At 60.6% G+C, this 16,478-nt stretch overlaps 1 protein-coding gene across 1 annotated transcript in view; it reads right to left on the reverse strand.

Annotated features, from left to right (window-relative positions):
* Nucleotides 1-16,478, reverse strand: part of SRCAP (Snf2 related CREBBP activator protein) — a 121,603-nt gene that overhangs the window by 84,857 nt on the left and 20,268 nt on the right. Inside the window, 2 exon segments of the mRNA XM_071801381.1 lie at nucleotides 725-887; nucleotides 8,375-8,515. Coding sequence (XP_071657482.1) covers nucleotides 725-887; nucleotides 8,375-8,515 — 304 coding nt within the window.

A 16,478-nucleotide genomic window follows, 5' to 3' on the forward strand; every position in this document is an offset into this window, starting at 1 on the left:
CCCCACGTTCCCATATCCCCACATCCCCACATCCCATGTCCCCATATCCCATGTCCCCATATCCCCGTCCCCATATCCCATAACCCATGTCCCCATATCCCCCTGTCCCCACATCCCACTGTCCCCATATGCCCTGTCCCCATATCCCATGTCCCCATATCCCATATCCCCCTGTCCCCATATCCCTATGTCCCCATGTCCCATATCCCCATTGTCCCCATATCCCCCTGTCCCCATATCCCTATGTCCCCATATCCCATATACCCATTGTTCCCATGTCCCATATCCCCATTGTCCCCATGTCCCCATATCCCCCTGTCCCCATATGCCCTGTCCCCATATCCCATGTCCCCATATCCCCCCGTCCCCATATCCCATATCCCCCTGTCCCCATATCCCTATGTCCCCATGTCCCATATCCCCATTGTCCCCATATCCCCATACCCCATACCCCCATTGTCCCCATATCCCCCTGTCCCCATATCCCCACATCCCCATATCCCCCTGTCCCCATATCCCATATCCCCATTGTCCCCATATCCCCCTGTCCCCATATCCCCCTATCCCCATATCCCATATCCCATATTCCATATCCCCACATCCCCCTATCCCCATATCCCCCTGTCCCCATATCCCATATTCCATACCCCCACATCCCCATATCCCATATCCCCATACCCCATATCCCAATTCCCCATTGTCCCCATAGTCCCGGTGTCCCCACCGTTGAGCGGGGTCCCCCCGTGTCCCCGCGGGGCGCTGCCCCCCAGGCTGCGGCTCAGCAGGTCCGAGTACTTCTCGGTCTGGCCCACGATGAAGTCGAGCTGCAGGTCCAGGGCCTGCTTGCGCTTCTCCTCCAGCCGCGACTGCTGCTTGAACTGCACCACCTGCAGGGGGCGCCCGCGTCACCCACTGGGCACCCAACGGTCACCATGGGTCATCCATGGTCATCATGGGTCATCAACACCCAACGAACGGCCAACACGGGTCATCAATGGGTACCCAATGGGCACCCAATGGTCACCATGGGTCATCCATGGTCATCATGGGTCATCAACACCCAACGAACGGTCAACACGGGTCATCAATGGGTACCCAATGGGCACCCAATGGTCACCATGGGTCATCGATGGTCATCATGGGTCATCAATGGGCACCCAATGGTCATCATGGGTCATCCATGGTCATCATGGGTCATCAACACCCAACGAACGGCCAACACGGGTCATCAATGGGTACCCAATGGGCACCCAATGGTCACCATGGGTCATCGATGGTCATCATGGGTCATCAAAGGGCACCCAATGGTCATCCAATGGTCATCATGGGTCATCAATGGTCATCCAATGGTCATCATGGGTCATCAATAGGTACCCAATGGGCACCCAATGGTCATCATGGCTCATCAGTGGACACCCAATGTCATCCAATGGTCACCATGGGTCATCAGTGGACACCCAATGGTCATCCAATGGTCACCATGGGTCATCAATGGGCACCCAATGGTCACCATGGGTCATCAATGGTCATCATGGGTCATCAACACCCAACAAACGGCCAACACGGGTCATCAATGGGCACCCAATGGTCACCCAATGGTCATCATGGGTCATCGATGGTCATCAATGGGTACCCAATGGGCACCCAGTGGTCATCATGGGTCATCCATGGTCATCATGGGTCATCAACACCCAACGAACGGCCAACACGGGTCATCAGTGGGTACCCAATGGGCACCCAATGGTCACCACGGGTCATCGATGGTCATCATGGGTCATCAACACCCAACAAATGGCCAACACGGGTAATCAATGGTCACCCAATGGTCACCATGGGTCATCAATGGGCACCCAATGGTCACCATGGGACATATATGGGCACCCATTGGTCATCATGGGTCATCAGTGGGCACCCAATGTCATCCAATGGTCACCATGGGTCATCAATGGGCACCCAGTGGTCATCAATGGGCACCCAATGGTCACCATGGGACATCTATGGGAACCCATTGGTCATCATGGGTCATCAATGGACACAAAATGTCATCCAATGGTCACCATGGGTCATCAATGGGCACCCAATGGTCACCCAATGGTCATCATGGGTCATCAAAGGGCACCCAATGGTCATCCAATGGTCATCATGGGTCATCAATAGGTACCCAATGGGCACCCAATGGTCATCATGGCTCATCAATGGACACCCAATGTCATCCAATGGTCACCATGGGTCATCAGTGGACACCCAATGGTCATCCAATGGTCACCATGGGTCATCAATGGGCACCCAGTGGTCACCATGGGTCATCAATGGGCACCCAATGGTCACCATGGGTCATCGATGGTCATCATGGGTCATCAACACCCAACAAACGGCCAACACAGGTCATCAGTGGGTACCCAATGGTCACCCAATGGTCATCATGGGTCATCGATGGTCATCATGGGTCATCAATGGGCACCCAATGGTCACCATGGGTCATCCATGGTCATCATGGGTCATCAACACCCAACAAACGGCCAACACGGGTCATCAATGGGTACCCAATGGGCACCCAATGGTCACCATGGGTCATCCATGGTCATCATGGGTCATCAACACCCAACGAACGGCCAACACGGGTCATCAATGGGTACCCAATGGGCACCCAATGGTCACCATGGGTCATCGATGGTCATCATGGGTCATCAATGGGCACCCAATGGTCACCATGGGTCATCCATGGTCATCATGGGTCATCAACACCCAACGAACGGCCAACACGGGTCATCAGTGGGTACCCAATGGTCACCCAATGGTCACCATGGGTCATCAAAGGGCACCCAATGGTCATCCAATGGTCATCATGGGTCATCAATGGTCATCCAATCGTCATCATGGGTCATCAATAGGTACCCAATGGGCACCCAATGGTCATCATGGCTCATCAATGGACACCCAATGTCATCCAATGGTCACCATGGGTCATCAATGGGCACCCAATGGTCACCATGGGTCATCAATGGTCATCATGGGTCATCAACACCCAACGAACGGCCAACACGGGTCATCAGTGGGTACCCAATGGGCACCCAATGGTCACCATGGGTCATCGATGGTCATCATGGGTCATCAATGGGCACCCAATGGTCACCATGGGTCATCCATGGTCATCATGGGTCATCAACACCCAACGAACGGCCAACACGGGTCATCAATGGGTCACCAATGGGCACCCAATGGTCATCATGGGTCATCGATGGCCATCATGGGTCATCAATGGGCACCCAATGGTCACCATGGGTCATCAATGGTCATCATGGGTCATCAACACCCAACGAACGGCCAACACGGGTCATCAATGGGTACCCAATGGGCACCCAATGGTCACCATGGGTCATCGATGGTCATCATGGGTCATCAACACCCAACAAACGGCCAACACGGGTCATCAGTGGGTACCCAATGGTCACCCAATGGTCACCATGCGTCATCAAAGGGAACCCAATGGTCATCCAATGGTCATCATGGGTCATCAATGGTCATCCAATGGTCATCATAGGTCATCAATAGGTACCCAATGGGCACCCAATGGTCATCATGGCTCATCAATGGACACCCAATGTCATCCAATGGTCACCATGGGTCATCAGTGGACACCCAATGGTCATCCAATGGTCACCATGGGTCATCAATGGGCACCCAATGGTCACCATGGGTCATCAATGGGCACCCAATGGTCACCATGGGTCATCAATGGTCATCATGGGTCATCAACACCCAACGAACGGCCAACACGGGTCATCAATGGGTACCCAATGGGCACCCAGTGGTCATCATGGGTCATCCATGGTCATCATGGGTCATCAACACCCAACGAACGGCCAACACGGGTCATCAGTGGGTACCCAATGGGCACCCAATGGTCACCATGGGTCATCGATGGTCATCATGGGTCATCAATGGGCACCCAATGGTCATCATGGGTCATCCATGGTCATCATGGGTCATCAACACCCAACGAATGGCCAACACGGGTCATCAATGGGTACCCAATGGGCACCCAATGGTCACCATGGGTCATCGATGGTCATCATGGGTCATCAATGGGCACCCAATGGTCACCATGGGTCATCCATGGTCATCATGGGTCATCGACACCCAATGAACGGCCAACACGGGTCATCAATGGGTAACCAATGGGCACCCAATGGTCATCATGGGTCATCGATGGTCATCATGGGTCATCAACACCCAACAAACGGCCAACACGGGTCATCAGTGGGTACCCAATGGGCACCCAATGGTCACCATGGGTCATCAAAGGGCACCCAATGGTCATCCAATGGTCATCATGGGTCATCAATGGTCATCCAATGGTCATCATGGGTCATCAATAGGTACCCAATGGGCACCCAATGGTCATCATGGCTCATCAATGGACACCCAATGTCATCCAATGGTCACCATGGGTCATCAATGGGCACCCAATGGTCATCCAATGGTCACCATGGGTCATCAATGGGCACCCAATGGGCACCATGGGTCATCCATGTTCATCATGGGTCATCAACACCCAACGAACGGCCAACACGGGTCATCAACGGGTACCCAATGGGCACCCAATGGTCACCATGGGTCATCGATGGTCATCATGGGTCATCAATGGGCACCCAATGGTCATCATGGGTCATCCATGGTCATCATGGGTCATCAACACCCAACGAACGGCCAACACGGGTCATCAACGGGTACCCAATGGGCACCCAATGGTCACCATGGGTCATCGATGGTCATCATGGGTCATCAATGGGCACCCAATGGTCACCATGGGTCATCCATGGTCATCATGGGTCATCAACACCCAACGAACGGCCAACACGGGTCATCAATGGGTACCCAATGGGCACCCAATGGTCACCATGGGTCATCGATGGTCATCATGGGTCATCAATGGGCACCCAATGGTCACCATGGGTCATCCATGGTCATCATGGGTCATCGACACCCAATGAACGGCCAACACGGGTCATCAATGGGTAACCAATGGGCACCCAATGGTCATCATGGGTCATCGATGGTCATCATGGGTCATCAACACCCAACAAACGGCCAACACGGGTCATCAATGGGCACCCAATGGGCACCCAATGGTCACCATGGGTCATCAAAGGGCACCCAATGGTCATCCAATGGTCATCATGGGTCATCAATGGTCATCCAATGGTCATCATGGGTCATCAATAGGTACCCAATGGGCACCCAATGGTCATCATGGCTCATCAATGGACACCCAATGTCATCCAATGGTCACCATGGGTCATCAATGGGCACCCAGTGGTCACCATGGGTCATCAATGGTCATCATGGGTCATCAACACCCAACGAACGGCCAACACGGGTCATCAGTGGGTACCCAATGGGCACCCAATGGTCACCATGGGTCATCGATGGCCATCATGGGTCATCAATGGGCACCCAATGGTCACCATGGGTCATCCATGGTCATCATGGGTCATCAACACCCAACGAACGGCCAACACGGGTAATCAATGGTCACCCAATGGGCACCCAATGGTCACCATGGGTCATCCATGGTCATCACGGGTCATCAACACCCAACGAACGGCCAACACGGGTCATCAACGGGTACCCAATGGGCACCCAATGGTCACCATGGGTCATCAATGGGCACCCAGTGGTCACCATGGGTCATCAATGGTCATCATGGGTCATCAACACCCAACGAACGGCCAACACGGGTCATCAGTGGGTACCCAATGGGCACCCAATGGTCACCATGGGTCATCGATGGCCATCATGGGTCATCAATGGGCACCCAATGGTCACCATGGGTCATCCATGGTCATCATGGGTCATCAACACCCAACGAACGGCCAACACGGGTAATCAATGGTCACCCAATGGGCACCCAATGGTCACCATGGGTCATCCATGGTCATCACGGGTCATCAACACCCAACGAACGGCCAACACGGGTCATCAACGGGTACCCAATGGGCACCCAATGGTCACCATGGGTCATCGATGGTCATCATGGGTCATCAACACCCAACAAATGGCCAACACGGGTAATCAATGGTCACCCAATGGTCACCATGGGTCATCAATGGGCACCCAATGGTCACCATGGGACATATATGGGCACCCATTGGTCATCATGGGTCATCAGTGGGCACCCAATGTCATCCAATGGTCACCATGGGTCATCAATGGGCACCCAGTGGTCATCAATGGGCACCCAATGGTCACCATGGGACATCTATGGGAACCCATTGGTCATCATGGGTCATCAATGGGCACCCAATGGTCACCATGGGACATCTATGGGAACCCATTGGTCACCATGGGTCATCAATGGGCACCCAATGGTCACCATGGGACATCTATGGGAACCCATTGGTCATCATGGGTCATCAATGGACACAAAATGTCATCCAATGGTCACCATGGTTCATCAAGGGGCACCCAATGGTCACCCAATGGTCATCATGGGTCATCAAAGGGCACCCAATGGTCATCCCATGGTCATCATGGGTCATCAGTGGTCATCCAATGGTCATCATGGGTCATCAATGGTCATCCAATGGTCATCATGGCATCATGGGTCATCAACAGGTACCCAATGGGCACCCAATGGTCATCATGGCTCATCAATGGACACCCAATGTCATCCAATGGTCACCATGGGTCATCAATGGACACCCAATGTCATCCAATGGTCACCATGGGTCATCAGTGGACACCCAATGGTCATCATGGGTCATCAATGGGCACCCAATGGTCATCATGGGTCATCAGTGGACACCCAATAGTCACCATGGGTCATCGATGGTCATCATGGGTCATCAACACCCAACGAACGGTCAACGCGGGTCATCAATGGGTACCCAATGGTCACCCAATTGTCATCATGGGTCATCAGTGACGACCCAATGGTCACCATGGGTCATCAATGGGCACCCAATGGTCATCATGGGTCATCAGTGGGTACCCAATGTCATCCAATGGTCACCATGGGTCATCGATGGTCATCATGGGTCATCAACACCCAACGCAACGCGGGTCATCAATGGGCACCCAATGGTCACCCAATGGTCACCATGGGTCATTATGATCACCCAATGGCCATCATGGGTTATCAATGGGTACCCAATGGTCACCCAATGGTCAACACGGGTCATCAATGGACACACAATGGTCACCATGGGTCATCAGTGGACACCCAATGGTCATCATGGGTCATCAATGGGCACCCAATGGTCACCATGGGTCATCAACGGTCATCATGGGTCATCAACACCCAACGAACGGCCAACACGGGTCATCAATGGGTACCCAATGGTCACCCAATGGTCATCATGGGTCATCAGTGGTCACCCAATGGTCATCATGGGTCATCAATGGGTACCCAATGGTCACCATGGGTCATCAGTGGGCACCCAGTGGTTATCAATGGGTACCCCATGGTCACCCAATGGTCATCATGGGTCATCAGTGGTCACCCAATGGTCATCATGGGTCATCAATGGGTACCCAATGGTCACCATGGGTCATCAGTGGGCACCCAGTGGTTATCAATGGGCACCCAATGGCCACCACGGGTCATCAATGGGCAATGGTCATCATGGGTCATCAACAGACAATGAACAGCCAACATGGGTCATCAATGGGCACCCAATGTCATCCAATGGTCACCATGGGTCATCAGTGGACACCCAATGGTCACCATGGGACATCTATGGGCACCCATTTGTCATCATGAGTCATCAATGGGCACCCAATGGTCACCCAGTGGTCACCATGGGTCATCAATGGGCACCCAATGGTCACCATGGGACATCTATGGGCAGCCATTGGTCATCATGGGTCATCTATGGGCACCCATTGGTCATCAATGGGCACCCAATGGTCACCATGGGCCATCAATGGGCACCCAATGGTCATCAATGGGCACCCAATGGTCACCGTGGGTCATCAATGGGCACCTAATGGCCACCATGGGTCATCAATGGGCACCCAACGGTCATCAATGGGCACCCAATGGTCACCATGGGTCATCAATGGGCACCTAATGGCCACCATGGGTCATCAATGGGCACCCAACGGTCATCAATGGGCACCCAATGGCCACCATGGGTCATCAACAGCCACCCAATGTCACCTATGGGTGGGGCTTTGCCACCCATGGGTGCTCAGGGGTGACCACCAAGAGACCACCTGAGAACCCTGGTGAGACCCATGAGCCACGTTGGGAGCCACCTGGGGTGGTCACCACGGGCGGGGGGTTTGTCACCCATGGTGGGGGGTTTGTCACCCATGGTGGGGGTGTCACCCACGGGTGGGGGTGTCACCCATGGGTGGGGGGTGTCACCTTCTCCACGTTGCTCCAGAACTGCTTGACCTCCTTGGCGATGGCCGAGGCCACCCGGCGCAGCTTGGCCTGCTCCTCCCGCTTGGCCCGCTCCTCCTTCTGCCGCTGCTCCTCGTGGTGCCGCATCACCATCCGCACCACCTGCGGGGACAGTGGGGACATCAGGGGACATCGGGGGACGTGGGGACATCGGGGGACGTGGGGACATCGGGGGATGTGGGGACATCAGGGGACGTGGGGAGATGGGAGGACAAGAGGACACAGGGACATGTGGACACTGCTGGTTCTGGTGGTGCCGCATCACCATCCGCACCACCTGCGGGGACAGTGGGGACATCGGGGGACATCGGGGGACGTGGGGACATTGGGGGAGATGGGGACATTGGGGGATGTGGGGAGATGGGGGGACATGGGGACACAGGGACATGGGGACACTGCTGGTTCTGGTGGTGCCGCATCACCATCCGCACCACCTGCGGGGACAGTGGGGACATCAGGGGACATCGGGGGACATCGGGGGACGTGGGGACATCGGGGGACGTGGGGACATTGGGGGAGATGGGGACATTGGGGGAGATGGGGACATTGGGGGACGTGGGGAGATGGGAGGACAAGAGGACACAGGGACATGGGGACACCGCTGGTCCTGGTGGTGCCGCATCACCATCCGCACCACCTGCGGGGACAGTGGGGACATCAGGGGACATCGGGGGACGTGGGGACATCGGGGGATGTGGGGGACATGGGGACATTGGGGGAGATGGGGACATTGGGGGAGATGGGGACACTGGGGGATGTGGGGAGATGGGGGGACATGGGGACACAGGGACATGGGGACACTGCTGGTCCTGGTGGTGCCGCATCACCATCCGCACCACCTGAGGGGACAGTGGGGACATCAGGGGACATCGGGGGACGTGGGGACATCGGGGGACGTGGGGACATTAGGGGACATGGGGACATTGGGGGAGATGGGGACATTGGGGGACGTGGGGAGATGGGAGGACAAGAGGACACAGGGACATGGGGACACTGCTGGTTCTGGTGGTGCCGCATCACCATCCGCACCACCTGCGGGGACAGTGGGGACATCAGGGGACATCGGGGGACGTGGGGACATCGGGGGACATGGGGACATTGGGGGACGTGGGGACATTGGGGGATGTGGGGAGATGGGGGGACATGGGGACACGGGGACATCAGGGGACATCGGGGGATGTGGGGAGATGGGGGGACATTGGGACATAGGGGGATATGGGGACACAGGGACATGGGGACACTGCTGGTTCTGGTGGTGCCGCATCACCATCCGCACCACCTGCGGGGACAGTGGGGACATCAGGGGACATCGGGGGACATCGGGGGACGTGGGGGACATGGGGACATTGGGGGAGATGGGGACATTGGGGGAGATGGGGACATTGGGGGATGTGGGGAGATGGGGGGACATGGGGACACAGGGACATGGGGACACTGCTGGTTCTGGTGGTGCCGCATCACCATCCGCACCACCTGCGGGGACAGTGGGGACATCAGGGGACATCGGGGGACATCGGGGGACGTGGGGGACATGGGGACATTGGGGGAGATGGGGGGACATGGGGACACGGGGACATCAAGGGACATCGGGGGACGTGGGGACATTGGGGGATGTGGGGAGATGGGGGGACATGGGGACACAGGGACATGGGGACACTGCTGGTCCTGGTGGTGCCGCATCACCATCCGCACCACCTGCGGGGACAGTGGGGACATCAGGGGACATCGGGGGACGTGGGGACATCGGGGGACGTGGGGACATTGGGGGACACGGGGAGATGGGAGGACAAGAGGACACAGGGACATGGGGACACTGCTGGTCCTGGTGGTGCCGCATCACCATCCGCACCACCTGCGGGGACAGTGGGGACATCAGGGGACATCGGGGGACGTGGGGACATCGGGGGACGTGGGGACATCGGGGGACGTGGGGACATTGGGGGACACGGGGAGATGGGAGGACAAGAGGACACAGGGACATGGGGACACTGCTGGTTCTGGTGGTGCCGCATCACCATCCGCACCACCTGCGGGGACAGTGGGGACATCGGGGGACATCGGGGGACGTGGGGACATCGGGGGAGATGGGGACATTGGGGGATGTGGGGAGATGGGGGGACATGGGGACACAGGGACATGGGGACACTGCTGGTTCTGGTGGTGCCGCATCACCATCCGCACCACCTGCGGGGACAGTGGGGACATCAGGGGACATCGGGGGACATCGGGGGACGTGGGGGACATGGGGACATTGGGGGAGATGGGGACATTGGGGGAGATGGGGACATTGGGGGACGTGGGAAGATGAGGGGACATGGGGACACGGGGACATCAGGGGACATCGGGGGATGTGGGGAGATGGGGGGACATTGGGACATAGGGGGATATGGGGACACAGGGACATGGGGACACTGCTGGTTCTGGTGGTGCCGCATCACCATCCGCACCACCTGCGGGGACAGTGGGGACATCGGGGGACATCAGGGGACATCGGGGGACGTGGGGGACATGGGGACATTGGGGGAGATGGGGACATTGGGGGACACGGGGAGATGGGAGGACAAGAGGACACAGGGACATGGGGACACTGCTTGTCCTGGTGGTGCCGCATCACCATCCGCACCACCTGCGGGGACAGTGGGGACATCGGGGGACATCGGGGGACGTGGGGACATCGGGGGAGATGGGGACATTGGGGGATGTGGGGAGATGGGGGGACATGGGGACACAGGGACATGGGGACACTGCTGGTTCTGGTGGTGCCGCATCACCATCCGCACCACCTGCGGGGACAGTGGGGACATCAGGGGACATCGGGGGACGTGGGGACATCGGGGGATGTGGGGACATCGGGGGACGTGGGGACATCAGGGGACGTGGGGAGATGGGAGGACAAGAGGACACAGGGACATGGGGACACTGCTGGTTCTGGTGGTGCCGCATCACCATCCGCACCACCTGCGGGGACAGTGGGGACATCAGGGGACATCGGGGGACGTGGGGACATCGGGGGACGTGGGGACATTGGGGGACATGGGGACATTGGGGGACATGGGGAGATGGGAGGACAAGAGGACACAGGGACATGGGGACACTGCTGGTCCTGGTGGTGCCGCATCACCATCCGCACCACCTGCGGGGACAGTGGGGACATCGGGGGACATCAGGGGACATCGGGGGACGTGGGGGACATGGGGACATTGGGGGAGATGGGGACATTGGGGGACGTGGGGAGATGGGGGGACATGGGGACACTGCTGGTCCTGGTGGTGCCGCATCAGCATCCGCACCACCTGCGGGGACAGTGGGGACATGGGGACATTGGGGGATATGGGGAGACGTGGGGATATTGGGGGACGTGGGGAGATGGGGGGACATCGGGGGATATGGGGGACATGGGGACATTGGGGGATATGGGGGACATCGGGGGTGGGTAGAGCCCCATGAGTGGGTGGGTGGAGCCCCATAAGGGGGTGGGTGGAGCCACATGGGTGGGCGGAGCCCCATGGGGGGTGGGTGGAGCCCCATGAGTGGGTAGAGCCCCATGAATGGGTGGGTGGAGCCACATAGGGGGGTGGGTGGAGCCCCATGGGTGGGCGGAGCCCCATGGGGGTGGAGACTTCAAGTGGGTGTATCCAAGGGGCGTTGTAGCCCAGGGGGTGGGTGGAGCCCCATGGGTGGGTGGAGCCCCATAAAGGAGTGGGTGGAGCCCCATAGAGGAGTGGGTGGAGCCCCACAGAGGGGTGGGTGGAGCCCCACAGAGGGGTGGGTGGAGCCCCATGAGTGGGTGGAACCCCATGAGTGGGTGGGTGGAGCCCCATAGGGGGCTGGGTGAAGCCCCATGGGTCGGTGGAGCCCCATAGGGGGGTGGAGCCCCATGAGTGGGTGGAGTCTTCAAGTGGGCGGAGCCCTATAGGGGGGTGGAGCCCTGTGTGTGGGTGGATCCAGGGGGTGGGTGGAGCCCCGTGGGTGGGTGGAGCCTGTCAGTGGGTGGAGCCCCATGGGTGGGCGTAGTCTGTCAGTGGGTGGAGCCCCATGGGTGGGCGTAGCCTGTCAGTGGGTGGATCCCCATGGGTGGGTGGAGCCCCACAGGTGGGCGGAGCCCCAGGCGTGGGCGGAGCCCCATGAGTGGGTGGGGTCCCATAGGAGGTGGGCGGGGCCCCATGGGTGGGCGGAGCCCCATGGGTGGGTGGAGCCCCATAAAGGAGTGGGTGGAGCCCCACAGAGGGGTGGGTGGAGCCCCACAGAGGGGTGGGTGGAGCCCCACAGAGGGGTGGGTGGAGCCCCACAGAGGGGTGGGTGGGGCACCATAGGGGGGTGGGTGGGGCCCCATAGGGGGGTGGAGCCTGTTAGTGGGTGGATCCAGGGGGTGGGTGGGTGGAGCCCCATGGGTGGGTGGAGCCCCACAGAGGGATGGGTGGAGCCCCATAGAGGAGTGGGTGGAGCCCCAGAGAGGGGTGGGCGGAGCCCCAGAGAGGCGTGGGCGGAGCCCCATAGAGGGGTGGGCGGAGCCCCAGAGAGGGGTGGGCGGAGCCCCAGAGAGGGGTGGGTGGAGCCCCACAGAGGAGTGGGTGGAGCCCCACAGAGGGGTGGGTGGAGCCCCATAGACGGGTGGGTGGGGCCCCATAGACGGGTGGGTGGGGCCCCATAGAGTGGTGGGTGGGGCCCCATAGGGGGGTGGAGCCTGTTAGTGGGTGGATCCAGGGGGTGGGTGGGTGGAGCCCCATGGGTGGGTGGAGCCCCACAGAGGGATGGGTGGAGCCCCATAAAGGAGTGGGTGGAGCCCCATAGAGGAGTGGGTGGAGCCTCATAGAGGGGTGGGTGGAGCCCCTTAGAGGGGTGGGCGGAGCCCCACAGAGGGGTGGGCGGAGCCCCACACAGGGGTGGGCGGAGCCCCACACAGGAGTGGGTGGAGCCCCACACAGGAGTGGGTGGAGCCCCACAGAGGAGTGGGTGGAGCCCCACAGAGGAGTGGGTGGAGCCCCATAGACGGGTGGGTGGAGCCCCATAGAGGGGTGGGTGGGGCCCCATAGGGGGGTGGAGCCTGTTAGTGGGTGGATCCAGGGGGTGGGTGGGTGGAGCCCCATGGGTGGGTGGAGCCCCACAGAGGGATGGGTGGAGCCCCATAAAGGAGTGGGTGGAGCCCCATAGAGAGGTGGGTGGAGCCCCATAGAGGGGTGGGTGGAGCCCCAGAGAGGGGTGGGCGGAGCCCCACAGAGGGGTGGGTGGGGCACCATAGGGGGGTGGGTGGAGCCCCATAGGGGGGTGGAGCCTGTTAGTGGGTGGATCCAGGGGGTGGGTGGGTGGAGCTCCATGGGTGGGTGGAGCCCCACAGAGGGATGGGTGGAGCCCCATAGAGGAGTGGGTGGAGCCCCAGAGAGGGGTGGGCGGAGCCCCAGAGAGGGGTGGGCGGAGCCCCAGAGAGGGGTGGGTGGAGCCCCATAGAGGAGTGGGTGGAGCCCCACAGAGGAGTGGGTAGAGCCCCACAGAGGGGTGGGTGGAGCCCCATAGACGGGTGGGTGGAGCCCCATAGACGGGTGGGTGGGGCCCCATAGAGGGGTGGGTGGGGCCCCATAGGGGGGTGGAGCCTGTTAGTGGGTGGATCCAGGGGGTGGGTGGGTGGAGCCCCATGGGTGGGTGGAGCCCCACAGAGGGATGGGTGGAGCCCCATAAAGGAGTGGGTGGAGCCCCATAGAGGGGTGGGTGGAGCCCCAGAGAGGGGTGGGTGGAGCCCCATAGAGGGGTGGGTGGAGCCCCACAGAGGGGTGCGTGGAGCCTGTCAGTGGGTGGAGCCCCATGGGTGGGCGTAGCCTGTCAGTGGGTGGATCCCCATGGGTGGGTGGAGCCCCACAGGTGGGCGGAGCCCCAGGCGTGGGCGGAACCCCATGAGTGGGTGGGGCCCCATAGGGGGTGGGCAGAGCCCCATGGGTGGGTGGAGCCCCATAAAGGGGTGGGTGGAGCCCCATAAAGGGGTGGGTGGAGCCCCATAGAGGGGTGGGTGGAGCCCCATAGAGGGGTGGGTGGAGCCCCATAATGGGGTGGGCGGAGCCCCAGAGAGGGGTGGGCGGGGCCCCAGAGAGGGATGGGTGGAGCCCCATAAAGGAGTGGGTGGAGCCCCATAAAGGGGTGGGCGGAGCCCCACACAGGAGTGGGTGGAGCCCCATAGAGGAGTGGGTGGAGCCCCACAGAGGAGTGGGTGGAGCCCCATAGACGGGTGGGTGGAGCCCCATAGAGGGGTGGGTGGGGCCCCATAGGGGGGTGGAGCCTGTTAGTGGGTGGATCCAGGGGGTGGGTGGGTGGAGCCCCATGGGTGGGTGGAGCCCCACAGAGGGATGGGTGGAGCCCCATAAAGGAGTGGGTGGAGCCCCATAGAGAGGTGGGTGGAGCCCCATAGAGGGGTGGGTGGAGCCCCAGAGAGGGGTGGGCGGAGCCCCAGAGAGGGGTGGGCGGAGCCCCACAGAGGGGTGGGCGGAGCCCCACAGAGGGGTGGGCGGAGCCCCACACAGGGTTGGTTGGAGCCCCACAGAGGAGTGGGTGGAGCCCCATAGAGGCGTGGGTGGGGCCCCATAGGGGGGTGGAGCCTGTTAGTGGGTGGATCCAGGGGGTGGGTGGGTGGAGCCCCATGGGTGGGTGGAGCCCCACAGAGGGATGGGTGGAGCCCCATAAAGGAGTGGGTGGAGCCCCATAGAGGAGTGGGTGGAGCCTCATAGAGGGGTGGGTGGAGCCCCTTAGAGGGGTGGGCGGAGCCCCACAGAGGGTGGACGGAGCCCCACACAGGAGTGGGTGGAGCCCCACACAGGAGTGGGTGGAGCCCCACACAGGAGTGGGTGGAGCCCCACAGAGGAGTGGGCGGAGCCCCACAGAGGAGTGGGCGGAGCCCCAGAGAGGGGTGGGCGGAGCCCCACACAGGAGTGGGTGGAGCCCCATAGAGGAGTGGGTGGAGCCCCATAGGGGGGTGGGTGGAGCCTGTTAGTGGGTGGATCCAGGGGGTGGGTGGGTGGAGCCCCAAGGGTGGGCGGAGCCCCATAGAGGGGTGGGCGGAGCCCCATAAAGGAGTGGGTGGAGCCCCAGAGAGGGGTGGGCGGAGCCCCAGAGAGGGGTGGGCGGAGCCCCAGAGAGGGGTGGGCGGAGCCCCACACAGGAGTGGGTGGAGCCCCACACAGGAGTGGGTGGAGCCCCATAGATGGGTGGGTGGAGCCCCATAGACAGGTGGGTGGAGCCCCATAGACGGGTGGGTGGGGCCCCATAGGGGGGTGGAGCCTGTTAGTGGGTGGATCCAGGGGGTGGGTGGGTGGAGCCCCATGGGTGGGTGGAGCCCCACAGAGGGATGGGTGGAGCCCCATAAAGGAGTGGGTGGAGCCCCATAGAGGGGTGGGCGGAGCCCCACACAGGAGTGGGTGGAACCCCATAGAGGAGTGGGTGGAGCCCCACAGAGGAGTGGGTGGAGCCCCATAGACGGGTGGGTGGAGCCCCATAGAGGCGTGGGTGGGGCCCCATAGGGGGGTGGAGCCTGTTAGTGGGTGGATCCAGGGGGTGGGTGGGTGGAGCCCCATGGGTGGGTGGAGCCCCACAGAGGGATGGGTGGAGCCCCATAAAGGAGTGGGCGGAGCCCCAGAGAGGGGTGGGCGGAGCCCCAGAGAGGGGTGGGCGGAGCCCCAGAGAGGAGTGGGTGGAGCCCCATAGAGGAGTGGGTGGAGCCCCATAGAGGGGTGGGTGGAGCCCCATAGGGGGGTGGAGCCTGTTAGTGGGTGGATCCAGGGGGTGGGTGGGTGGAGCCCCATGGGTGGGCGGAGCCCCGCAGAGGGGTGGGCGGAGCCCCATAAAGGAGTGGGTGGAGCCCCAGAGAGGGGTGGGCGGAGCCCCAGAGAGGGGTGGGCGGAGCCCCAGAGAGGGGTGGGCGGAGCCCCAGACAGGAGTGGGTGGAGCCCCATAGAGGCGTGGGTGGGGCCCCATAGGGGGGTGGAGCCTGTTAGTGGGTGGATCCAGGGGGTGGGTGGGTGGAGCCCCAAGGGTGGGCGGAGCCCCACAGAGGGATGGGTGGAGCCCCATAAAGGAGTGGGTGGAG

This window comes from Patagioenas fasciata, chromosome 37, assembly GCF_037038585.1.
Source record: "Patagioenas fasciata isolate bPatFas1 chromosome 37, bPatFas1.hap1, whole genome shotgun sequence".
Lineage (NCBI taxonomy): Eukaryota > Metazoa > Chordata > Aves > Columbiformes > Columbidae > Patagioenas > Patagioenas fasciata.